The sequence below is a fragment of the Carica papaya genome, chromosome 8, assembly GCF_054855325.1.
Source record: "Carica papaya isolate Zhongbai chromosome 8, ASM5485532v1, whole genome shotgun sequence".
NCBI lineage: Eukaryota > Viridiplantae > Streptophyta > Magnoliopsida > Brassicales > Caricaceae > Carica > Carica papaya.
In genome coordinates, this window is record NC_142316.1 from 34,996,445 (window position 1) to 35,022,488 (window position 26,044).

At 30.8% G+C, this 26,044-nt stretch overlaps 2 protein-coding genes and 2 long non-coding RNA genes across 5 annotated transcripts; 2 read left to right on the forward strand and 2 right to left on the reverse strand.

The window, feature by feature from the left end:
• Positions 1-1,895: 1,895 nt before the first annotated feature.
• LOC110811775 (Peptidase S41 family protein) lies at positions 1,896-7,449 on the reverse strand. 2 transcript variants are annotated; one of them, XM_022038342.2, is made up of 12 exons: positions 7,080-7,449; positions 6,765-6,846; positions 5,976-6,106; positions 5,673-5,759; positions 4,836-4,914; positions 4,025-4,113; positions 3,526-3,561; positions 3,230-3,349; positions 3,036-3,122; positions 2,808-2,957; positions 2,475-2,582; positions 1,896-2,243 (listed from the first exon to the last, which is right to left on the reverse strand). In XM_022038342.2, exons 1-12 carry the CDS (start codon positions 7,419-7,421, stop codon positions 1,995-1,997), a joined length of 1,560 nt encoding a protein of 519 aa, XP_021894034.2. In that variant the 5' UTR covers positions 7,422-7,449; the 3' UTR covers positions 1,896-1,994. The 2 variants fall into 2 exon arrangements, with proteins under 2 accessions (XP_021894034.2, XP_088065628.1); XM_088209502.1 differs by having other exon boundaries at positions 5,976-6,122; positions 7,080-7,097.
• On the forward strand, positions 2,169-3,125 carry LOC148252827 (uncharacterized). The gene is made up of 2 exons (XR_015813966.1): positions 2,169-2,289; positions 2,384-3,125. It is a non-coding gene; the product is annotated as an uncharacterized LOC148252827 (long non-coding RNA).
• A 5,069-nt stretch (positions 7,450-12,518) lies between the features above and the next one.
• On the forward strand, positions 12,519-13,423 carry LOC148252828 (uncharacterized). Its single transcript, XR_015813996.1, has 2 exons — positions 12,519-12,881; positions 13,092-13,423. It is a non-coding gene; the product is annotated as an uncharacterized LOC148252828 (long non-coding RNA).
• A 7,012-nt stretch (positions 13,424-20,435) lies between these two features.
• Positions 20,436-23,465, reverse strand: NTT (C2H2-type zinc finger family protein). The gene is made up of 2 exons (XM_022038223.2): positions 22,626-23,465; positions 20,436-21,164 (listed from the first exon to the last, which is right to left on the reverse strand). Exons 1-2 carry the CDS (start codon positions 23,274-23,276, stop codon positions 20,718-20,720), a joined length of 1,098 nt encoding a protein of 365 aa, XP_021893915.2. The 5' UTR covers positions 23,277-23,465; the 3' UTR covers positions 20,436-20,717.
• Positions 23,466-26,044: the final 2,579 nt, after the last annotated feature.

Genomic DNA, 26,044 nt, shown 5'->3' on the forward strand with positions numbered 1-26,044 from the left:
TATATAAAATAATAAAAATTTAAACTACGAACACAAAAATTTATAAATAACAAAAATATTTTAATATATATATATAATATGTTTATTGTGCTTTATGCACTAAGTAGGAATAATAATATGGACTAAATATTTTATCAAATAAAAAAAATTATTTTGAAAAAGTCTCGACAATTGATGATTAAGATGAGATTCGATAATTTTGATTTTAATTATAATAATTTTATATAAAATAATAAAAATTTAAACTACGAACACAAAAATTATAAATAACAAAAATATCTTGATTTATTCTTAATATAAAAAACTACATATATATATATATATGTTTATTGTGCTTATAAATTAATTATGCACTAAGTACGAATATTAATATTCTATCAAAATAAATTTTTTTATTTTGAAAACTCTCCGACAAATAATAGTTAAGACGAGATTCGATGATTTTGAATTACAAAAAGTTTATTTGGTTTCTATTTTAATTGTAGTTACGAACGACTCCTATTAAGTTTTACGCATAAAAATGTTCTTCGATAGTATTAAACCAATTGTGTATAACCACTAATAAACACTCGAACAAGCGATATTCATTACGTCGAAAGCACCCCATGGGGTAAAACTTTTTTCGACTTCTTTACATAGAAAAGTAAATAACGACATCGTTGGGGATAATGTGGCCGAGTAGTGTGAAATTAAAAGTCTACCATTCGAACATTCAAATTTAACGTTTTATTTTTCTAATATCTTAACAAAGAAGAAAAATCTCTAACGAGTAAATTTATTCCTACACGTTAAACATTCCCAATACTTTTCAACACGAAAAGAAAAAATCCTACCCATTTAAAATTATTTTTCTATTTAACTAATTCAAATATTTTAAAAAATTAATATAATTTATAACTAAATTAATAATTATAATTTATACGAACAACTATATATATATATATATTTTTTTTTTTTACAATAAGAAAATGGGTGGGACACGTGGGTTTAGACAATTTCGCAAGCCTTTCCGTTAGTCAAGAGTTCTGGAAACAGGAAACAGCTAGCCTGACCAGCCAACCACCGATCACAACGTGTCCGCCTCTATACGGCGCCGTTTAATGGTCCAACTGGGTCCCCCACCAAATACACCCAATTACACCCCAACTCTGAGTTGTTCAAAATTCAAATAATCAATCTCCTAGTCGTTACGCTGTCACCACCCCCCCAGTGGACCCCACGCGACGCTCTGTCCATACCTCTCTCTCCTGCACCATATATATATATATATATATATAATATATATATATATATACACACAGACTCGTATACCCACAACACCCCAGAAACACATCTTCAGTTTCTACATCAAGCAACCACAACAACAGCTCAGAAAATCTTCGATCCTTTCCATCTTCTTGTCATACGCATCAATGGCGCAAGTTAGCAACTCCAAGGCCGTCGTGGCAGTGATCTTGGTCGTCTTCTTGGCGGCTGCCGCCACGGTTTCGGCTCAAGACGTGGCGAAGTCGCCGGCACCGTCACCGGACGCCGGGGCTGGAGTTTCTCTGCCGGTTTCCGTTTCCGTCGTTGGGTTCTCTGTTATCTTGTCGGTTCTTTCTCTGTTCAAGCATTAAGGAGTATGTACACACACATATATATATATATATGTATGATACGCTCTGTACTTACCATGTGATAGATTTATTATTTGTTGTTTGAATTTATTTTTGTCATCCATTATTACATATTTTATAATGAAATAAACACTCTTCTTTGTTTGCTTTAATTTTCTCGTTTTATCTTTTGGCGAAATTCAATCGTTCTTCTTAGTAAGGTAAAATTCTTATTATCAGTTGTATATCACTTCCAATATTTCGTAATACAAAGAAATTTTACTGGAAATAGTTTATATATCTGTTTAATCGGTTTTAAAACTATTATTATTATATAAATCACTATGTAATAACAATCGAAGAAGGTGAAAAAACCCAGTTGGGTAATCCAAGATTCTTCTAAGAGGCTGTTCCTTTAGATTCTTGAATATCCAACTGGTGTTCGGCGACCATGATACAAGAATCTGCTTCTAAAGATGAAACTGAACTTTTACCATTAAAGAGGAATTCTTTAGATGAATTGAGCTTGCCTGTTGTGCACTGTACATCTGGTGTTATCCCCACTTGATCTATGTCGTGAAGAGCAGGCGACAGGTACTTCGCCACCGTAATAAAAAGAGCAGATCCGTCGTGTAACTCCGTGACACTCTGCACCAAACATTGAAATTTACAGACCGGGAACAACATGAGCTTCGTACGATTAATTTTAGACCCACCCTCAATTAGTTTCTATGTCTTATGTTCTTTGATATTCTATTTCCTTAAATGATTTAGTTAATTTTATACAGTGACCACCATGATCACAGTCTTCATTACACAATGAGAAATGACAGAGGAGGAAAGAAACTCCCTTGCTTTTTTGATGATGAATGAAAGTACCTGAATTTTTCCTTTCCCAAAAGTCTTGTGACCCACAAGGACAGCTCGGCCGTTGTCATGTAGAGCACCTGCCAAAATCTCACTTGCACTTGCGCTTCCTTCGTTGACCTATTGGCAGCAAAAGGGAAATCCATTTTATCAGCGCTTCCTTCATTGACCACCAGGGAGAATGCAGCTAAGAGATTGGAAAGTTTGAAACCTATTTTTATCAGAAAGCGGCCATAGAAATATTATTGGCTTGAAGGAAATTAAGTGCAATGATTGTGCTAAGCAGCTTTATAGGACAGTAGCACAAATCTTTAGGCAATTACTAATAAGTCTGTATACGCTTACAAGCACAACAAGAGGGTCGTGTGTTATTGCATGACCATCGACCATGTTGATGGGTAACATATTCCCATCACGGTCAATTGTATGCACGAGAGTCTCATCCCCATCTAGCCATATTTGGGCAACATCAAGTCCTGCTGCAACTAATCCTCCCTGTAAAAACAGCCGTAAGAAAAAAATTCATGGCGAGCTTATGAACGTGTGTGCGCAAAAATGGAATTAGGTAATTACTGGATTGTTTCTCAAATCTAGAATGTAAGAGTGTACGCCCTGATTTTCCATTTCGTGAATCGTATTTATCATATCAGCAGCAGCAGTCTGTTAGCACCAGAAGAAAAAGGTTTTAATGCTCAAAAGTTTCGTGCAAAATCGTACTAGCTATGCAGCAGCATCTTTAACGTTGCTTCAAGTTCTGGAATTATTACCTGAGAAAATGATGCTAGCTTCACATAACCAGTCTTTGTTACACGGCCATCTGGCATTCTGTGAGGGATGACAGCACTAGATAACGGGGAAAGCTTAATGTACTCGCGAGATAGCTTGACCTTCGAGTTATGAAACATATATGGTAAGTTTGTTTAAATGATGACATGAAATATAAAATAGCATGAAGAACATATGATGGATATGAAAATCTTTTTCCCCTGAGATTCTTAATACAACCAGTTTTATTTTCAGGTAAAAACACAATTTCTTGCTCCTACACTGAATTTTTCATTACCTCTCTAATACTCGAATCTCTTCCTGAATCTTTTTCCTGCACCGCAAAGCAATAGAACTAGTTAATAAGCAATTTCTGATTAGTGAGAGCATCAGGATTGTAGCCTCTCACGACCTAAGAAAACAGACAAGAGTACATTCTCTAAAGATATATGATTTAGAGCATAGTTGTATGAGTCAAGTTTACATGTTCCCTTATAGACAACTAACTACTCTAGTTTCAACTGAAAAAGAATCTACAAAAGTGATGTGCCTATACTGCACAGCAACTTTCACTTGCTTAAATTAAGATGGATGGTTGGACTTGATTTGGTGAAGGTGGACAATGGAAGACAGAAAACTGACATGAAACCATGGAAGAATCTATATTGGAGCACAATCAGGAAAGTTCTAGTTTAGTTGCTTATAAGTGCCAGAGAATCAAAATGGAATGGTTCTCTTCTGGTCATGGTATTAAACAATAGAAAAGAAGTGAAAGAAAAGGAAGTTTTGAAAATTACAGAGTGAAGTTTTACTGTAACAGATGTTCCAACACGCCCTCTAAGCTTCTGTGCTGCTGCTTCACTACCAACACCATTGAGGGTCTCACCTGAAGTCCCAAGAATAGCATTTCGAATACAACAGATTAAAAGTAAAGAACAAAGACTGAAATATTAAAGATTAAAGATTTTCCTGTCACGAACAATGCCTACAATAGTGAAAAATTCTTCCAAATCTTTCTTATCCTCTTCTAATAATCAAAGAAAAAGTTCTATTTCAAAAGCAAAGGAGAACATAATTTTATGGTGAACTTTTCACGTAAAAGAAAGGCTTGAATAGACTTGAATAAATAAATCAATGGAGGGTGGCTTACGCAGATCATTTTTCACCTGAGACAACGGGGTCTCTAACTCACAGCCATGAAAAACATTCACACTACAGTAAGCCTTAAGGTTTTCTCGACTTGTTAGAAAAATGGAGCTCCTAAAGAGCTCATTTTAAGAAGCAAGCTTCTGAGGAACAAATTAAAAGAATGAAATTGCTTGGGAAATTAGTAACTCCAATCAATCAGCAAAGAATTATGCTGATAAATGTAATGATTATGTATCCTAAAGGGCCCAGTGAATTTCTAATTGGAATTAGACTCATACTAGTTGAAACAATTTTCTATTTTAGTGAATCAGATGTTAACTCTGTGAAACAAATTCCCCCCAATCTTCCCGTGATTCCATGAAGTTTCCATATCATGCTATATTGAAACTAATTTTATAAAACAGGAAATATCAGGTAAAAGTTAGATCACGAATTTGCAGCTTCATGAAGAAGAAATACCATTTATCTCAACCAACTCATCTCCTTCATGAATACCAGCGCGATCGGCAGGGCTACCCTCCACACAGGACATAACAACCTGCAGATTCCAACACAGACAAGAACCCGTAATTTGGAACTCTGATGGTCAATACTTTTTGTAAAAGTTCCAGAGACAAATATGATGAGCAACATCTATTTCTCAGAAATAAATGCCAACCAAGAAAAAAAGGAACTCTATTGAAATTCGTGTAGTTTGAGAAAGAAAATATATTTATATTGTATTATTTCTAAGAATTTTTCAGATTTTATTTTTAAAAGAGTTCCAACTCAATATAGTTCTTTCTTATATCTCTTGTATAAATACACATCAGAAATGAAATCAACACTCACCAAGGGAAGTTGTCCTGGAAACTTGTAATTCAGTTAGAACTTAGTACTACCAAAGCACCAAAACTATTTCTTTCTTTTTTCTGACAGAAAAATTGCAATCAGAGTGCCATATGTGATTAATGAAATCTCAGTTAAAAAGTAGTTGCAGTTTGAACTATCTTGACATCTTAGAATTAATTCCAAACAATGAGTTGCAGAGTTATGATTGCTAGGAAGTACAGCTTGTCAGTTGACAAAGACAATACATGCAGAAAATTATTTGTTAGAGGATGATACTAAACGAGCAATGGAGATCTGAAAGGATCCTCCCTCCAATTTGTTGAGCTAAACTTCATATTCTACCAGGTAGGTGAACATACAAGGCCGGGTCAAAACCAATAAATTGCAAGGACAATAATACCGCAGTAATACCATTTGCTATAGGAATTATTTCAAAACATGAAAGAACTACGTTCGTTAAATTACCAGATGGCCTGTTTTAGGTTCAGTATTTATGAAAAGGCCAACTCCTTGCAAATTGCCATCACTACCAATCCTAAAATTCTGATATTCCTGCAAGTGAACAACATGAAATTAGATGGATTAGAACAAAGTCACTTCCAAAAGAAGTATTTTCAGTCTTAAATGATTCTTTCATATGAACAGTTAGATATTGTCTAAGATACATATTAACAAATATCTCTGGAAACTGGAACAGTTTGCAGCCGCCAGCTTAAATCAATTTTCAATAATGATATGAGCATAACAAAGGAAATTAAGCTGCAAGACCTTTGGACTAATAATCCGAGTAAAGGGATCTCCAAGGGTTGAAAGCATCCCCTTGATTTTGTTGTAGGCGGCATCAGATGACCTTAAGGGGAACATTTCCACCATTGTTTGCTGCAACTTTGAGTCCCAATCTGCAAAACTAAGCCTCTGATAAATGAAGCCAGCAGTAGATCAATAACTATTGATACAATATTCTCATGGCATAATTCTTTTATTTGAATAAATTACACTCCTTTCTTGGATTTCTTCGAACTGGTCACTACGTTAATCAACAAATAAAACTATTTGACTCAACCAGGCCATCTTTAGTGAACAATTAACTTGCCAGAAAACTAGGTGATTGTTAGTAACCAGGCATACAAAATGACAAGCAACTTATAGGCTGTTTGGAGTTGCTAAAAAGTATGCTTACAGCAATAGGTGTATTAACTACAAAGTTAATCAATTAGTCGTTCACATAAAGGTCCTTATTTTAAGAACAAATATTTATATGAGAAGCTAATAAATATGTGATCATATAAAAAAAAAAAATAAATACTCTTAAACCAGTATAGAAAAATAACAAGAAATACTCTTTTCAACTTAAAACTACTTATTAACAGCTAATAAGTAAGCTGCCTATTATATTAGCAAAGAGATAAACTAAAACCTGTGCTCAAAAAACTTGTAAGTAACAAGAGACAGACCCCCCTTAATTCAAGAATAGAATAAGTTCTCTATGATATAATAAATATATACACCAGAGAGGAATGAATCAAGAATAGAAACATTATTGACTGTAAACAGCACCTTGATGATTAAAAGTTGGGTCTATGAATGTTTCTCGAATCAAACCCCAAGCCTCCACAAGAGTTCTTTGCACTGTATTCACCTAACAGAAACAACTCTCATGTCCTCAGCAATCCGAACCAAACATGTTAACTTTAGAAGTAATAGATTCAATTCAAGCAAGCCATCCCCAATAAAGCATATAACAATCAACAGACAAAATTTGGCAAAGCTCAGTATTGAGAAAATAAAAAATAAAACTGAAGCTGATAATCACAACATGAAACGAAACCACAGGAAAAGCAATAATTTGATAGAATCGAAGCACGGAATCACCTCACTAGCGCGGGAAACAGGGAAGGCGACCGTTAGCGACTCGGCGAAAGCGGGAGAGTCGCAGTAGACCGAAGCCAAGGCCGTGGCTGCAGCCGCGCAACCAAGCAAGCCTTTCCTAATCGACTTGATCCAATCATGGCCGTCGGACGGCGGTCTCCTGACCGGCTCTGTTCGAACGGAATGACCATTCGAAGAAGAAGGCAACGAAAAGCAACGTCTCTGGCCCGAACTGCGATTCAAGCACGACAACCGATACGAACAGAATTGCAGCGAAGTAGGTTTTGGTGATTTAGTGGAGACGTGTACTGGGCTGAGCTCGAACTTTGGGGACAGAGCCTCCATTTTCCAAAGCCACAAAATTTGAAGACGAAAAGAAAAAACCGTTAAAACCGAGATGTTTAACGCACCAGATTTTTTTTTTTAATTAAAAAAAAATAAAATTGAATTGTATTTTTAATTTAATTTTATTATTTTTGCTGATGGCTATTTGCTGTTTGGGAATCTTGTGGGGCCCACTTGAATCTCCATGATATGTGGTGTTGATTACGTTACGTGTGCGAATTGAATTTCTTTTTTTTTTTTTTTCTAAGAAGTAAAAAATCTAAATATTTTACAATTAAATCCTAATTTTTTTGGTATAATTTAATATTTATAATTATAAAATTCCCTTAACTCATAATATTTTTGTATAATCGTAAAAAATTCTGATAAAAAAATAACAGAAATTCAAATTTAAAAATTATATTTATTACATCATATTTCGGGTAAATTAAGTAATTTAAAAAATTATTTTTATTTCATTGAAATTGCTTTCAAAATTTAAAATTTGAACAAGTAAATTCTTTAATATAATTTATCCTAAACAAATTCAGCATATACATACATACACACACACATATATATATATATATATTGTTTAGGGGGTTCATTTATATTTTTGCTTATACATAATTTTTTTGGCCCATTATTCATAATTGGGCCTTAAAATGGGCCGGGAGGGTCGGAGGAAGGCCCACTAAAACTTGTTTAACTTGAAAATTTCAATAGACAAAAAAAAAATTGATTAATTATGAATTCGAATTATGCTTTTATAAATTTTATAAAAATATTTATAAATTTTATATTAAATTTAATTAGTGAACAATAAAATATTTACTTAAAACTATATGTATATATATTAATTCTATACAAAATTTCGTATAAAATTAGAATAATACAAAGTAAATTCTATTAAAATTGACAAAATTGAGACATATTTTCAAGTTCATCGTGTGGAATTTGGTTATGTATTAATTTAGTGTATACCCATCATGGTTTAACTAAGATTAAATTTGGATAAAATTCTAATTAAATCGAATAAGTGTAAACCACTTAATATATATATATATATATCTATATGTGTGTCTGTAATATATGTATATTGTATGAATAAGTATTTAGCATGTACTTTTTTTCAAGTACTATATCATGATGATCCATGAGGAGAGAGGAAGAACCTAGTGCATATAATACAGTAGGGGCTTGGAATCATTGATTCATCACATTTCTTAAATTTAAATGTCCTTTTTAGCATGACAAATTCGATTAAAAAAATTAAAATTTTAATTTATTATATAGTATATTCATTGAGTATACTATATAATAAATTAAAAATTTCATGGAATATAGTTATAATTGTACACTTAATTTACTTAAAAACATATAATTTTAGTGAATGATAATGAAGATCAATCCCGTATAAAAAATATAAACAACTTATCTGAGTCCTATTTAAATTTTTTTAGAACTCAAAATAGATAGTTTTAGTTGCATGAAAGAAAAATTTTATGTAATCTTGAAATTTTTATTTTATATCATATTTAGAGTAAATTGATTATTTGGTATCTAAAAAATTGAATTATATTATAATAATTTGAACCGAACGTAATATAATAATATTTAAATTTTGGGTAAAAATACTTTTTATCGTCAGATTTTTATTTCGTATCATATTTGGAGTAGGTTGATTATTTGATATCTAAAAAATTGAATTATATTATAATAATTTGAACCGAACGTAATATAATAATATCTGAATTTTAGGTAAAAGTACTTTTTATCGTCAATCAATAATGTTTGAAATTCTGGGTCGTAAGAAATTTAGCCTTAACGAGTAAATCATAACGAATGTACAACAAAACGAAAAAGCATTAAAACTCAACAAAATTCCAAGTCAATTAATACATTCATGTGAAAGAATATGTAATATTTCCACATTGCATGTGGGGATTTTGAAGAGTTTGTCTAAGTGGGGAATGAAATTGGTGGGGGGAGGGGAGGGAGTTGATGTTGACAAATTGAAAGAACATAACAAGGGAAAAAAAGAACATACCTAAATACTTGTTTGCCTAAATCAGGCAAGAACCATTCTACCATCTACGCTTGCATTTATGGGTGGAAATGGAATCATCATAAACCCTAATCAATAAGTTTCAATTCCCCCCCACCCTCAATATTCTAAATTGTACCTTTGTGTCAATTCTATAATTATAGGGTGTGTTTGGATATCATCAAAGCTATACCTACCATTCACAGGGTAGGGATATGCATTAAACTTTTAATCCCAAACATGTCATATAAAGTCACATAAAATTTGTAAATGAGGATTCAACCTGTAATCAAAAGGTATTAAAAAGAGTATGCAAAAGATGTAGGGACCTTCACTTAAGGCAAAAGCTAGAAGAAAAAACAATACGAGTTATACACCATTATAAAAGAAAAAAAAAATTACCTAAAGGAAATGCATATTTATTAGGTTAAATTATTAAATCAGTAGTCAAAATTTGACACTTCTTATGATTTAGTTCTCGAAAAAATAAGCTCATCCTTCTGTTTGAACCGGTCCGTATCAATTGTTATTTTGTTTTACAAGCCTTAATTGTAAGAGAAACAGCCGATGAGTTGAATATGCAATTATGATTGTTGTGTATTCTCCCTTATTGAACTAAAAAATCCTACAATTAGTAAAGGAGAAGAGATTTTTTTATACTCACTGCTTAAATTTTGGCTTTAAAAAGAAATGTTAATTATCGTTTGAATTATAGGTTTCAGTTGGAACTCATTAGTCTAATTTAAATTCTACGGCCAAGTCAAAGGAGATTAAAAGTGCACTAGTAAAAACTTGAGGGAGAAAAGAGTAAGCAGAGCTGATGAAGAGCCGACATAGGTGGAGTAATGACATATTTTTTCTTGTTTGTGAATCTGTCTGAATTACGTGTTATCTGACGTATCATTCAACTAATACATATAATAAAACACTATAAATTAATAAATTTGATATATGATATTTAAATTAACGATATTATATTTTATTAATGAGACGAAATAAATCGAAAATTTTTTTAAAATATAAAAATTAATTTAAATAAAAATCAATACAGAATTGATTTTAAAAATATAGTAATAAAAGAGATTATCATTTTTGCCATGGTAGAAGAAACCATGTTTGATCATAGAGAAGATATATACATACATAACTATGTATGTGTGTGGGTGTGTATATATATAGGGTGCTTTATTGGGATGTGAAGACTGCTAGTTAGATGCACCAAACCTAATCAAAGAGAGGATTGAATATGTCGAGAGTGGATATAGAAAAAGCTACCTCAAAATACCCCAACAAAACACTGACAATGAGGAATAATATGAAGGAGATTGTGAAACCATCCATAACCAAGCATGGGTTAAAAGTAAAGGGTGGTGAAAATTACTCTTTAGAAATATGTAAGACTTTAGTATATATACATATATACATACACATACAATGTGTACGTATAAAGAAACCTGCCTCCTCATCATCGATCTATTTGAATAATGGGGTAAAAAAGAATAGGAAACAACAAATTTGTCAATGTTTAGTAGGTTACTTTCGGTTTTATGAGCTCGGGTTTTATTGTATTCTCGTATATATTTATATATATATATATATTATATGGTTGATGAATATATAAATTTATTTTTTTTATAAAATTTTTTTTGCTTTGCTTACAACTTTTTCTTTAACGAAAACAATAAATCATACATCAACTCATAAATCTTCTTTAATTTAAGCCATGATTAAAGTCGTATTAATTAAACAAAAGTAATTTAAAGGAGATAAAAACAAACAAGCGAAAACCAACCTCCCACCAAAAAAAAAAAAAAAAGGTGATGATAATAAAAGCGAAAAGAAAAATATAACAATTTCCAAAAACATATATATATATATATATGCATATATTCACTCATAATGTATGTATATGCAATTTATATTGATTAGTTAAGCTCATGTATATTAGTAGACTATTTATACATAAGTGCATGTAAAAACTAATAAAGAATGAGTAAAGGATGGTGAGAACTTAAATATAAATATGAAGTAATATATAAGTGTGTGTGTGTGTGTGTGTGTGTGTAATATATATATATATATATGTATATGTATGTGTATGTATGTATATATATATGCATGCCATGCCAACTTTTACTAAAGAACAAATGGAATAAAACCAAGTACAGAAAACCACCTCCCATATTGTCTCCCATATAATCTAATTTTCTTTTTTAATGGCTAATAAATTGTAGATTAAGTTTTTAATCTCTTATAATTAGGTAATTAAAATATATTTTTATACGAAAACGTAATAAATTTATTAAAATTTAATTTAATTTAATCACTGTAATTTTATTTAATATATTAAAATTTTAATTATAGGGTATAATAATTCAATTACCTATATAACTTATGATATACTTGTACAAGCATGTATATGTGCTGTTAATTGATTATACGTATAGAGGGTGTGTGTATATATAGATATATGTATATGTATGTATGTATATGGGGCTAATAAATAAAATGTGATGGGGTTGAAGGATAATTATGAGGAAAATGTATGAGTTGGTGTGTAGGGTCTCTATGTGGCAGGGGGGAGTCAGCTGGGCCAATCTTCTTTATTCTACTTGTCTCGGAAGACTCCAAAATATTGTGCACTTCATTCTGATTTTACTTCGAGGGAATATATACACAACAACTGGCCTACCTATTCCCACCATCTCCATCTCCATCTCCCTCTCTCTCTCTCTCTCTCTCTCTATATATATATATATATATATATATGTTCAAGGGATATATGTATAGGTATATATGCACGTATACACATTTGTGTTCTATGTAATAATAACTGAGGTCGGAAAATTGGGTTGAGGTGATTTTTTTTTAATTTTATTTATATGTTTTTTAAATAATTAGTTTTATTAAATTTTTAAGAAAAAATAAATTATAAACGAAATTAAAAATAATTTTTTAAAAAATAATATAATTTTAAATACGAATATTATTTTTAAAAGAAAAATTAAAGAAAATAAGTTAAAAAATATTATAAAAAAAAGTTCTCTCAGTGAGATGGTCCAATCAGCAGCCTCGGCAAATCGACGCACGTCGCGTGGTAACTCCCTGCTGACATTAGCACCACACGGGAAGCCATGCGAGCGATCTGCGTGCCTAACAATCTGACAATCCAGATCTCATTCCACTCGAGTGAATAGTTCAGATGCGTTCTCTCTTTAAACCCGATCAGACAGATGAGATGGATCGGTCATCCTCGTTTCACGTCAACACAAACGGACGGCTCAAATTGAAGAGGAAATTTTATTTAAACTCCTCATCACAGGAGAACCTAACCTAGCCACCAGTCCCCGTTGAAGAAGAAGAACCAGATGCTGGAGAAGAAGATCGGCCCCTGGCTACCGCCGCACCGGAGCCACCATTGATCGCCAAAAAAGGTAATTTTTTCCTTTCCCACTCAAAATTCGATTCCGAGGTTCTCTCTGGCCATATCCGAGTAAAAGAAATGGTGGGTAAGCCGAAAAATGTCGACAAAGCCCGACGGAGTCACGGCAGCCAAAATCCTAAACCCCCTCTGATGAGCCCATTCTCATTTTTTGTTTCACACGATTCTTTGAGCATTGTGTTTACTGTCTCTTTCTGTGCAGATTAGCAAAAGAAGAAATCCTAGCGAAGGAGAACCAGCGGAGCCACTGCATTCAGAGAGTCCCCACCGGTATGTTTAGTTTTTTAGTTTTTCTGGCCAACTGAGACTTCTTAATGTATTTTTTTGTAAGGATACGTATAAAACTAGCTAAATCCAGCTAAAACTAGCCAGATCGAGGCAAACTACTGCCATGGGTGGCGAAGCCGGCATTGGAGCATGGCGGTGTCGCCGTGCCGGAACCCTAAAATTGGTCAGAAATGATTTTCAATGCCGATTTTAGATTTTGGGGTATCTTTAGGTACATGATGAATATTTTAATTCCCGCAGCAAAAATTTGAGGCCCACCAAGAGGCGTAGTGAGTAGCACAATATTTCGAAACACCGATCCTGATAAGGATCCTTCACCATATTTTCTGTTACGGTAAATTGAGACTTAATAATTAATAATTTTATATTTTATGAAAATAAAAAAAAATCATAATAATAATTACATGTCGCTAGTGGAGTCGAAATCAATCAGTATACGATTGCTCTAATTTACTATCATTTTCTCCTGTATTGCTTAAAATATTTACTATTGAATTATGTGCATTAAATTGTTAATTTGAATTGTGTCCTCGATTATCTGGTTTATTTAATTTTTTATGTACTATTTATTTATTTATTTAGTTATTTGCTTACTCGATTATGATAAACTATGTTTGCTTACTTAGATGCTTTTTAGGTTAATCTATAAATACGGAATAAAATGTTGGTATCCGATTGGTAGTTGTTTGGATGATGAGAATATATACATATTAAAACTTATTAAGCATCCTGGGAAAGGATGGACAGATTCGATACATAGAAAATCTTATTGTGAACATTATCTAAATTGGATGTGGCTGAAAAATCCCATACCAGAAGGGTTTAGGAGATATGGTTCACTTTCATACTGAACGGGGTATCGAGACGATGGTATGTTTGGTGTCCATTACCAAATGGAGTATTAGGACGACTGAGTTAATTGTCAATCTAAATATTAGGTTCACGAGTAAGGGGATATCTCTATAAACTCCCAGGGGTCCTGGTAAATAAGTTAGAATGAAGAATTACTTATTTTATGCACTAAATTAAAATATCACTTGGTTTCTTATTTTCATATGTTGTTTTCAAAAAAACTCATAATATCAAGTATGAAATAAAACGTTTTAGAGTTAAATGTATTCACTTAAATCAATAGCTTCATTAGTTATTTTGTAATTTCTACTAACTTTAGATTTTTCATATAAGTGATTAATGTGATATTCTTACTGGAGTAGTGTAGCTCACCCTTTTATTAACCATTTTAGATCAAGAATATCAAGATTCAGATCTCGATCAGTGAGAGAGTTGTGAGTAGTTCACCTCTCGAACTCCCTTTACGTGCTAGATGAGGTTAACTTCTAGGATATTTATTTATTTATTTTTAATTATCGTTTATCTTTTTTTACGAACTAATGTAGAATAGATATTCTCGTAACTATATTGGGCATTCCAATTCACTGTGTAAGAAGTGTAAACTCTATTTATTATTCATTTTCGTATTTAAATAATATATCATTTTTTTTAGTTTCAGACTTTTACATTATATATGCATATACAAGCTAGTAACTCCACCTTTTAAAATTGGTTAAAATAAAATCAATTTATCATGATTTACTAATATATTAATAAATTAAGTTTTAATCATGCTGAATTAAATATTACGAGATAACACCAATCTATAATATATTTATAAAGTGATGAATTCTATCTGTACAAATATACATGCCCGTATAAACATTTATGTTATATATACATATACAAGCTAGTAACTCCACATGTTATGATTAGTTAGGATAAAATTAACTTATCACGATTTACTAAAATATTAATAAATTAAGTTTTAATCTCGTTAAATCAAATATTATTATGAGATAGTAATCGTCAACACGTACCGTATTCATAACTTATATGATTGTGTGTGTGTGTGTGTGTATATATATATATATGTATATACATATGTTGGCTATTGCATGTATTTAGGGAGAAGAGTCAGAATTAAAAAGTCAATATTAGAAAGTATCTATTGTGGGGGTAGTAAGTTATTATAATTTTTCTTTCACCTTTCCCTTTCTACTTTTCATTTATACATATATATATACGCGCGCGCACACACACACACACACACATATAAATATATATATATATGTATAGATATATATATATACACACACACGCGCACATGAGGATATGATCCTTCTAGGAAGCTGGTGAAAGTGCTCTTTTTGAAAGGAAAAGGTTCCTGGATCAACTTATTTTCTTCTGAAGAAAAAAAAAATAAAAAAAAAAATTCGTAAATTGGATTTAAAATAAAGTTAAAATTGGGAAATTCTCATTTTACAAAATGTGGGCCCTACAGGCTATAACATGGGCCCAATGGGCCCCACAGCCTCAGCCCCTAAAGCATCCATCCAAACCACTTGTTCGGGCCCATTGTTTTTTTTTTAAAATTAATTAAAGAAAAACCATTCGAATTTGGGATTATAAAATATTTTTTAATTAAAATTAATTATACGTTATTGCGTATATAATATATTTTCAAGTAAAATATTATACGTATAAATATAATTAGACGTGCGTCATGGTACAGAATTATGACGTCAACGAAGAAAATATAAAAAATAATTAATTAATTTTAAAAAATTAAATAATTAATTGAAATTAGGAAGCTGAAAATTGCATGGAATCTCTGCGAAGTACTTTTTAGAGAGTTGTCCGTGTGGGTTTTGCTCCTAATTATGATATAGTGTTCTTTCTTATGGATGTGGGTTCATTTCTCTCTAGCTTTACTTGTATGTATGTATATATATATATATATATATATATGTATATATATGTGTGTTTGTATCTATATTATATCGCTTTATGTAAGTATAGGATCTTCTTTCAGCTAGCCATAGCTGGACCTTAAATTTTTTTTTTTTTTGAAAAAAACATAAAGGTGTATATACACCCATATAAATATATATGTCAATTGATTTGATTTTCAGAAATTGACATCAATTTTTGACTTAAAAAAATTCGTTATCTCCCTTTTTTTTTTCTAGAAAAAATACATATTCATCAATTAAATTATATATATATATATACACACACACTAATTATAAAATAATATTTAAATAAAAATACATATAAAAATACAATCATGTAAAATAAATATTCAAATTGAACCTTCACCAAATATTAACCTAAAATTCGAATTCTAATATTATTAGGTGATTTAATTTAAATTAATTTATGTAAAATAAAAATTAGAAAATACTAATAGATTATGCGTCAAAAAAAATATAAAAACAATGTCATAAAGTTAGTCGTATTAAATCTCTCTCTGAAATTATGGCATATGATGTGTGTGTGTGTGTATATATATGTTGTATATATATATTATATATATATATATGTATAAGCAAAGATACCCAATACCTACAACTTGGAGAGAATCCCCATGCACAATAATAAAGCCACGTAGCTTTAACAGAAGAGAATGGATCATGAATAAAGCATAAATTTATATGTATATGAGCACACGGATAATCACCATCATCATCATACAAAAAGATAATTATATCTATACAGTGTAGGCATTTTAATGTTGTATATCTGCATCATACACACACACACACACACACACGTATATATATATATATATATATGTGTGTGTGTGTGTGTGTTATCAAATGATGTATCATCAGATGGAACTGTGTGATTATGTCAATCGGGACCTCTGAAACAAAGTTGTCTCAGCACCTACCTCAAAATCTCATCCTTACACTTTATATTTATATTCCTCAAACATATAAATTTTTTTAGTTTTATATTTATGGAATCATTGATATTTTAATATTTATATGTATTTATACAGTATTATTATATTATTATTAAATAATTTAATTTAATTTAATGGGGTACGTAATGGCATGGTCATAATTTCACTGAAAAACAAGTGTCCGATATTAATTTTGAGTGTCCTTCGCTGGCTAGCTTTTATTATCATGACGTCTCTCTCTATATATATATATATATATGTCTGCTTGAATGTATGTATACATATATATTATTCCTTTAACATCTTGTTGTCCCTTAGGTCTTATTTGGCATATATATTCCTTTAATTGAAGTAATCTTTTCTCTAATGAAAATTGGAAATTTTAACATTAATAAAGTTTTTTTCTTGCTTTTCAGAATATATATATATATATATACCAATTAATATATAATTTAAACATTAGATGGTTATAGTTTTTGATTAAAAAAAAAATTTCTTTAGATGCTAGAATGGTTATGTATGTATCTATGTATGTCAGTATGTATGTATGTATGTATGTATAAAAGCCATGGATGTATTATTTATATATATACACATATATGTTGTACGTGAAAAGCTAGTGATTCGAGCCAAGGGAGACAAAGCTGTCTCCTCTGTGTTGGAAGATGAACAGAGAAGAGAAAAAAAATATATATATATGTATGTACTAAAATTCTCTCTTACAGTCAGATATGTTTTGTCTACAATAAACACAAGATTGATCGTGGAAAGCTGTATATATAAATAATGTCTGCATATAAATATTATAAAAATATAATGAACAGATATATATATATATATATAATGTATAGTAATAACTAATCTGAAGTGAAAAGAGGAGGAATTAAACTAAAGAAAGAAGCCTTGGGATTTTAAGTGGAAAAGGCTGAGTTCAACTGTTTAGGCAGGTAATGGAATACCGAGTACTACTGTGTTTAACCCCTGCAGCCCGTTCTTGATCCTCTCATATATACATACATATATATATATATATACACACTCTATATAATGAATTATATACGGGTATTAACTGCAGCTCATGACCCATATACAAAGTTCTTGCCTTTAAAAAGTTTGCTCTCGAAATTAATTAACTCCCAAATTTCATCTCGTGTAGTAAACTTAGTTAAGATGTTGCAGAGATTTTTATATTGGAGTATCATATATATATTAATATGTGTGCATGTAAAGTACATAAATGCAATAAGTTTATATACGTAGGTAGGAAATTAATGTTGAAAAAGTAGGTAGGTGTTAAATATTCCTAGCATTTTATACATGATGTAGTATAAAACTCCATGCAGTGAAAAGGGTAGGTACATATATATATATATATATATAGTGGTTTGATAACATAAGGGAAAGAAGAGTAGGGCAAAATTAAAGGGGTAAATTTGGTGGTAGGCCTGGTCTCTCCAGCAAAAGGGTACCTTAGTTCATCATAAATAAATTCACCCCAACTTCTCATTATTCGTATACATCTACGTATGATATATGGATGTTTCATAATGTATCGTAGAAAGTATATGTATATATATATATATATGTGTGTGTGTGTGTGTGTCTGTGATGACTAACCCTCACACGGTCAACCAACTAAACATTTTACCTTTTGTTCGATGGGTTTTAAGAGCATGTACGTATATATATATATGTATGTATGTATGTATGTATCTATGTATGTATAGTTGCTGTTAGTGTTTTGAGTAATTAGAAGAAGAATGGGATTGGGAGGCGGTCAAAGGGTCCATGAGACGTCGTTTCAATGAACAGTAGAATGGATGAGAGAGAAGAGTAAGCGTAGTAGTACTGTAGTTGGCATCAGTGTATGTTGCAATTTTCCCCAACCACTTGGGGCTCCACATTTAAGCACTTCGTTTTTTAGCCCATCCCTTTCTTTCTCCCTCCAAAACAAAGCTGCCAACAAGATCCACTACATTTATATCTCTCATCAACACTACTACATACATACATACACACACACACACATGTATGTATATATATATACACACACACACCCATTAGCACAGAGCTTTATGGGTTAACTTCATATAATTTTATTTAAAACCATAAGTATCAAATATTTGATTCAGTAGGTTTAGAGTTTAACATGTTAATGTTTTAAACTTTATTTGCAACAAAATTTATGAGTTACATAGAAATTCATACATATATGCATACATTTTAGCATTGTAAGTGTGTGTGTGTCTGTGTGTATATATATATATATATAATATTCAAACATGTGGGTATATATGTAATATAGTGAGAAGGTAAAAGCTAATGATTTGGTTTGAATTAGTTCAAGTAATTATAGTGAATCTCTTCATATGGTATATGTTCCATCTATCAACAAACATCCCTCCACTAAGCAAAGCAATAAAAGGGCATCATATGCACCCTTCAAAAAGCTGATGTATTTGCAGCATGAAAAGCCTATTTCACAACTATCTACAAATTCATTCCCACATCAACAAAATGAATATAATTATTATGTATACATATACATTATCTGTCCTGTCTTATATATATATATATATATTCATTGATCATGAGCTTTGTCTTTTAATTTCTTTTGATTCTTTTGTTGGGATCATAGCCATATATCTATATCTATATATATATATATATGATTCTCAAGTACTTATATAATTCATTGTATGTATATCATGAGTGTTGGAGGCAGAGATTTGGTGAACACCCAAAGATGAAGATCTATTCAAAGTGAAAAAGAAATAATTCAATTATTAAAGCTATAAGCTAAAAGCCAACATCCCCATAAAAACTTAAAAAAAGTGCTTCTTAAGATATTCCCCTCCCTTTAAAACTCTTTTCTTATGTTAACACATGTGCACTTAATTACTTGGATTTATAATGGCTTTCACATTTTAATAATTACATATGTATAAGATTCTTCATGCTTTATCATCACAAATATTATTTATCTTATTATATACATATATATATATACATACATACATTTTTATTACAATGGTATATTCATAAATTTATTTTATACATTTTTCTTATGAAAAAAATAATTATTAATTAAGTAGTAATTACTACTTATTCTTTTGAGAATATAAAACTTCACTCATCATTTGCATAATAAAGGTCTTTTGCGTTGGATTAGGTATCAATATCTATAGGTAGGAATCACCATAATTATCCTCAAAATAAGGTGTAATTATACACACACACACACAACTATGGTAGCTCCTATGTACACACACACACACACACACACACACACACACACACATATATATATATAGATATACATAACATATACATACGTGTATTTGGATATAAATGAGCTTGCCTAGCTAGCATCTAAGCATTGTGTTTTGGGATATATCTTTAATACTAATGAATAGATATGAGTTACTAGATATATAAAATATATATATATCTTAATTACATAATAAATAAATATAAAATGATACTATATGTATATATTTATATTAGTAATTAATATCATAGAATTTTAAATTTTTCTAATAAACAACAATAATACAAAATGTTTAAATCGAAATAAAAATCAAACAAGAGATTAGTAAATAAGGACCAAAAGTCAACTACTTATAAGACCGGCTCTATCCATAATTATATGTTTTCTTACTAATTAAGAAATAAAACTCGATCATCAACATCATAATCAGCCTATCAATCCAAAAGATTTCAACTAGTACTCAGTACTTATAACTAGAGATTATATATGCATGAATATAATTAGCTAAATTAATCCAATTAATCTACCTACTTTGACTGCATGGACGAGTCATTATCTTGTTCGACTTCGGAAGCAGGGTCATCTTCTTCCTCAAACCCATCCATCCCATAAGCTCCATGGCCATTTCCGAAAGCTCTGATGTGATCTTTAAGCGATCTCTTGTGCTTGAAATCAGACCCACATATACAATACCAGAGCTTCCCACAGTTCTTCTCGTGGGTTCTCCAGTCTCCCCTTACCGCAAAAGCCTTGCCGCATTTTCTGCACATGAAGGGTTTGATTCCATGCTTTCTCTTGTAATGGGTTTGCAGAGTTCTGAAATCTTTGAGAGGCTTGGCTCGAGGATGGTCGATGTTGTTTCTGCAACCTGGCGCACAGCAGTAGCATGGAAGCCGCAGCATACCCGTCGGCTGGGTGCCTCGTAATGACTCCGGCCCTTTTCTGTATTGAGATCCATGTCCCCACATATGCATCTATATGTACATGTATAAGTAAATATATGGAGAGAGAGAGAGAGAGAGAGAACACGAACACAGTTCAATCACACTAGAGATCAACCAGTCGATCAACACAACAAAACTTAAACAGAAAAAAGGAGATGAATATATATAAAGTGCCTAGCTTTCTAATCATCACAGGTTATGTATATGTGTATGTGTGTGTGTGTGTGTGTGTATATATATAGAACACAAAGACACTTCAGTCACACTAGAGATCAATCAGTCGATCAACACAACAAAACTTGAACAGAAAAAAGGTGATGAATAACATGTGGATTCATATTATGCACATGTATGTATATATAAATTAAAGTCCCAGCGAGAGACTCTTATTATATCATACATATGTATTTTTACACCAAATGTGTGAAATTTACAGCACTAAGGCGATTAGAATATGTAATCTGTCATTGGATATTGGTATATGTATATATATAGATCTATTTTCTTGATCAAATGAATGTTTGCTGTTTAATTTCCAGAAGAAATTTCTTGCTTTCTTGGTCTTACAATCATCTATATATTATCCAGTTAAACGAAATTCCAAAGACCTTCTTCACATTCGAGAAAAATGCGAATTGTAAGAAAAAGGTAGCTAGTGAATAAATATGGGGGTGGATGTGTGTGCTGATATATATATGTATACGTATATGTATATGTATTTGTATGAGACATCGTATGAAATGGGGGGTTTCCACGAGTTGTATGAACAGTTGGTTTGCAGGCAATGAGATAAATTTGTATTCTTGATTGAATCATGTCCAGAATCTCTGAAAAGCAAAGAAGAAAAAAAAAAAACCTGCAAAATTTTCAGTTGTACACGTCTGCCAATGTGTATTGCGCACAGACTTCAAAGTACTAAAGACATAAGGAACATTGATCGTCTTGTTCAATCACATAAAGGGAGAGGTATTATTTATATCTCTCACTCTCAGTTTGGATCAGAAATTAGATTTATTTATTAATCCAACACCACCAAACCCATATGTCACATGCAACAATCTCCCCAACCCAGAAGAAGAAGAAGATGATGATGACGATGAAAATATATTTACACACATATATATACATATACCCAGAAGGAAAAATAGATGAAGAGATTTGAAATGGAGTAATGTTTTACCCTTAGCTAGGGTCATGGATTGTTTTCTTTTTCCCCTTAGAATCCAAGCATAGGAGACTAATTTAAGATCCAAATCAGGAAAAACACAGACAAAGAGAAGAAAATGCCTCAGAATTTGTAAATTCACATGTTATGAATTCCTTTTTTAGTAGAAATCAAAACCAGAAAAAGGGAAAGAAAGAAAATCAGTTTGCCCAGAAAAAAAAAAAGACTAAAGAAGCTGGCTTTTGGCTTTGGGGTAATAATAATAATAATAATAATAAAATTATTACCTATAAAAAATGAAATTAACCGAAGAGGTGATGATATACCTGCATGTTATTGTATCTGTTGAAGGTCTTGCAGCAAACAGGACAAGAAAACTGTGTAGGACCAATAAGAATCTGAGAAGGAGTAGGGATCCAATACTGACCCTTGTTGAGTCTGCTTATAGGGTACCCAGAAGACTCATCGCCTCCATGAATATCTCTTTCTTTATCTGTATTGATCTCCGATGAGGAAGATAACACCGACGCCATCTCTGCCGCGCTAGGGCTTGGTAACCCTATATGCAGTGCAACTGTAACAGCAGCATCGTCGTCTTCACTTGCTGATGAGAAAAGAGTAGTTGTTGTTGTAGTAGTAGTTGCAGATAGAAGACGATCTTCTCCATCTTCTTGAACTTCTTGATCTTCTTCTTCTTCTTCTTCCTCGTGATTTTGTTTCCTTGTTGGGGTTAAGGACAAGAGAGGTAGGGCTTCTCGCAGAGGAGGAGACGTCGGTGGGTTTGGGTACTGGTGTTGTTGTTGATGGAAGTTGTAAGAGAAGTGGGTGTAAAGAGGGTGTGAGGAAGAAGAAGAAGAAGAAGAAGGAGGAGGAGGAGGAGGAGGATGAGGAGGAGGATTTGCAGATGGGTAATGGTGAAGAGGGTTGAACTTGAACCAGCCTGTTAAGAAATTTGAGTAAGGGCTGTTGTCCGCCATAGTTGACGAAGCTCTCTGGTTGGATTTTGGTTTTTTTATAGAGAGAGAAAGAGGAGGAAGAAGAAGATGATGACTAAAGCGTGTGAATGGCGGAGGGTGGAGATTGTAATTAATTTTTCCTGTAATATAAAAACAGATCAAGAGGAAAAGAAAAATAAAAGAAGATGATGAAGAAGAAATAAAGCAAAAGGGGAAGAAGATAAAATCACCTGTAGTGGGAAGTGGAAGGACGAAGACTGTGCAGTCCTTTTTAGGGTAATTTAGAATAAATAATAAAATAATATATTTACGTACAGTACAGTAAATTTTTCTTTTTTAAAAAAAAAAAATTAATATTTTAATTTAATAATATAATTACTGAATTACGGGTATAAGTAGAAACCGTTAATGTCCGTTTTATAACAGTAACCGCGGATTGCCCGTCAACCTCATGCTCTTACTCAATTACTAAAATACCCCTCCGTTTCAAATTTACAAATTAATATATTATCTAACTTTTATATTATTATTACGTTAATAAAAACATTTATTCTTTAAGAAAATAGACATTATGTATTTAACAAAAATAAAAATTATTTTTTAAAAAATACATTCGTACTTATATTTGAAAAAATATATATAAGTACATAATTCTACAAGTATAATATATTATATTGAAAAAATAAATAATAATAAAGGAATTAATTTTAAAAAATGAGGATTTTATTATTATTATTATTTTTTTAAAAAAAGGCAAAATTTAAAGGTACGTGAAGCTAAGTAGTTTTGAGTGTAGGCCAACATATCCATTGGTGTGCGGACGTAGTGGTCGGCTTTTGCCTTTGCCTTAATTCCAGCTCCGTCTCTCATCTCCATTTTCACTGCCCCACAACCCTAATTTTCTCTCCACCTTTTAAATTATATTATATATATATATATACATATAGTATATATTATTATGAATTTCCACATGGGTTTGGTGAATTTTCGCAAATAATTAATTAAAATTTGATTATAATGTAATTTTGAATAATGGGTCGTATTGATTTTGAGTTTATTTTATCTAAAAACTAATTAAAGTAAACTAGTGTAAAATACGATTAAGTACATATAATATCTATATATGTGTGTGCGTGTGTGTGTGTGGGTGTATATATATATATATATATATAGAATAAAAGGTAGGAGAGTAAATGAGGATTAATATTACCAGAAGTAAAATACTTAAAGAGTAGTATTTTCCATCATTAACAAAGTACATCTTCCCATAAATTCTGTCAAACTTCTACCTGCAACTCCTCATCTCACCCACACTATCATATATATACATACATACATACGTGTGTGTGTCTTTGTGTGTGTGAGAGAGAGAGAGAGAGAGTATGTATATATATAAATAAATACATCAGTCTTGCATGTTCAACATATTTAATCTGTACTGCAAACATGATATCTCTTAAAAATTCAACCAATCATCATTAATATTTTGAAATCAATTTTTTTGGTGGTTTGAAAATTTTCAATTTCATATAATTTAGGGCATGTGTGTTTTATATATATATATAATTAATATAAGTATCAGAACTATCAAATCAAATCTATAATGAATCCCAATGTCTTATATTTTATATAGATTTAATTAATCTCTCTAATTTCTTATTAAACATGAGTAATTTCTCTAGCTAATTCTAAAATCATAATAACCCTCTTTCATTTTGGCTAAGTAATTTACATACATAGATATATAGATATGTATATATGTATAGATATAGATGAATTTAGAAGATGATAGACTCCACTATATCTCTCTTTTCCCCCCCTTGAAAGCAAAAAGAATTAACCTTTTGTTCACAATCTATATGATGTCAGATCTGGCAAAGCAAAAAAGGGTTACCTTATATTGCTAGCAACCCTACAAACAACAGTGTAATACCCACATTTATATTTAACTTTACATCAAATCATAATTAATTCTTGAAATTTAATATTTATTATATTAAAAAAAAATTTGAGTTTCCATCAAATTTTCAGTGGAAAAAATCTAAAATAATTAAATTATCTTTAGAAACTTCAAAAAAAAAATAGCCTATGCAAAATGAGTTATTTAAAAAAAAATCAAAATTTTAAAAAATAACCTAATTATTTTTAATTTTTTCTTTATAAAAATGGGTAGAAACTAAGTTTTTTTAAAAAATAAATTTAAAATGCTAAGACCAAATTGTAAAATATATATATATATATACTAATTTTAAAAATTGAGTTTCCATCAAATTTTCAATGGAAAAAATCTAAAATAATTAAATTATCTTTAGAAACTTCAAAAAGAAAAAGCTTGTTTTAAAATTTTAAATAATTAAAAAATAAAGAAAATAAAAAATTAACTTTTATGCAAATAAATTATTTTATAAAAAAAATTAAAAATTTTAAAAAAATCTAATTATTTTTTTTATAAAATGGGTAGGAACTAAGTTTTTTTAAATAAATTTAAAATGTTAAGATCAAATTGTAATTAAAAAAAATATTACGAATGAAACTATAAAAAATGCCGAATTTTATAAAATAATTTAATAATTTACCTGTAATTTTATTATAATATTCAAGAATTATGTATATATATATATATATTTATGTATATATAACTTCAGGTTTTAACCTTACTATGCATTGGTAATTAGATTAATTTAAAATTTTATAGTAGACTGTGAATTTTTTTCCCCCACGGTAATTAAAATGAGTTATTTGGTTAAGTGTTAAAAATATATTGTAAAATTTCTAGGGTAAATTCTCTA

What these genes read in the sequence shown, in the direction of transcription:
- LOC110811775 (XM_022038342.2), bottom strand. Translation starts at nt 7,421, where the DNA reads ATGGAGGCTCTGTCCCCAAAGTTCGAGCTCAGCCCAGTACACGTCTCC. An exon ending in AACCTAAAACAGGCCATCTG is followed by an intron (nt 4,915 to 5,672) that starts GTAATTTAACGA and finishes TGGAATCTGCAG; the next exon opens with GTTGTTATGTCCTGTGTGGA. An exon ending in ACGACCCTCTTGTTGTGCTT is followed by an intron (nt 2,583 to 2,807) that starts GTAAGCGTATAC and finishes TGCTGCCAATAG; the next exon opens with GTCAACGAAGGAAGCGCAAG.
- NTT (XM_022038223.2), bottom strand. Translation starts at nt 23,276, where the DNA reads ATGGCGGACAACAGCCCTTACTCAAATTTCTTAACAGGCTGGTTCAAG. An exon ending in ACAGATACAATAACATGCAG is followed by an intron (nt 21,165 to 22,625) that starts GTATATCATCAC and finishes ATGTACATATAG; the next exon opens with ATGCATATGTGGGGACATGG.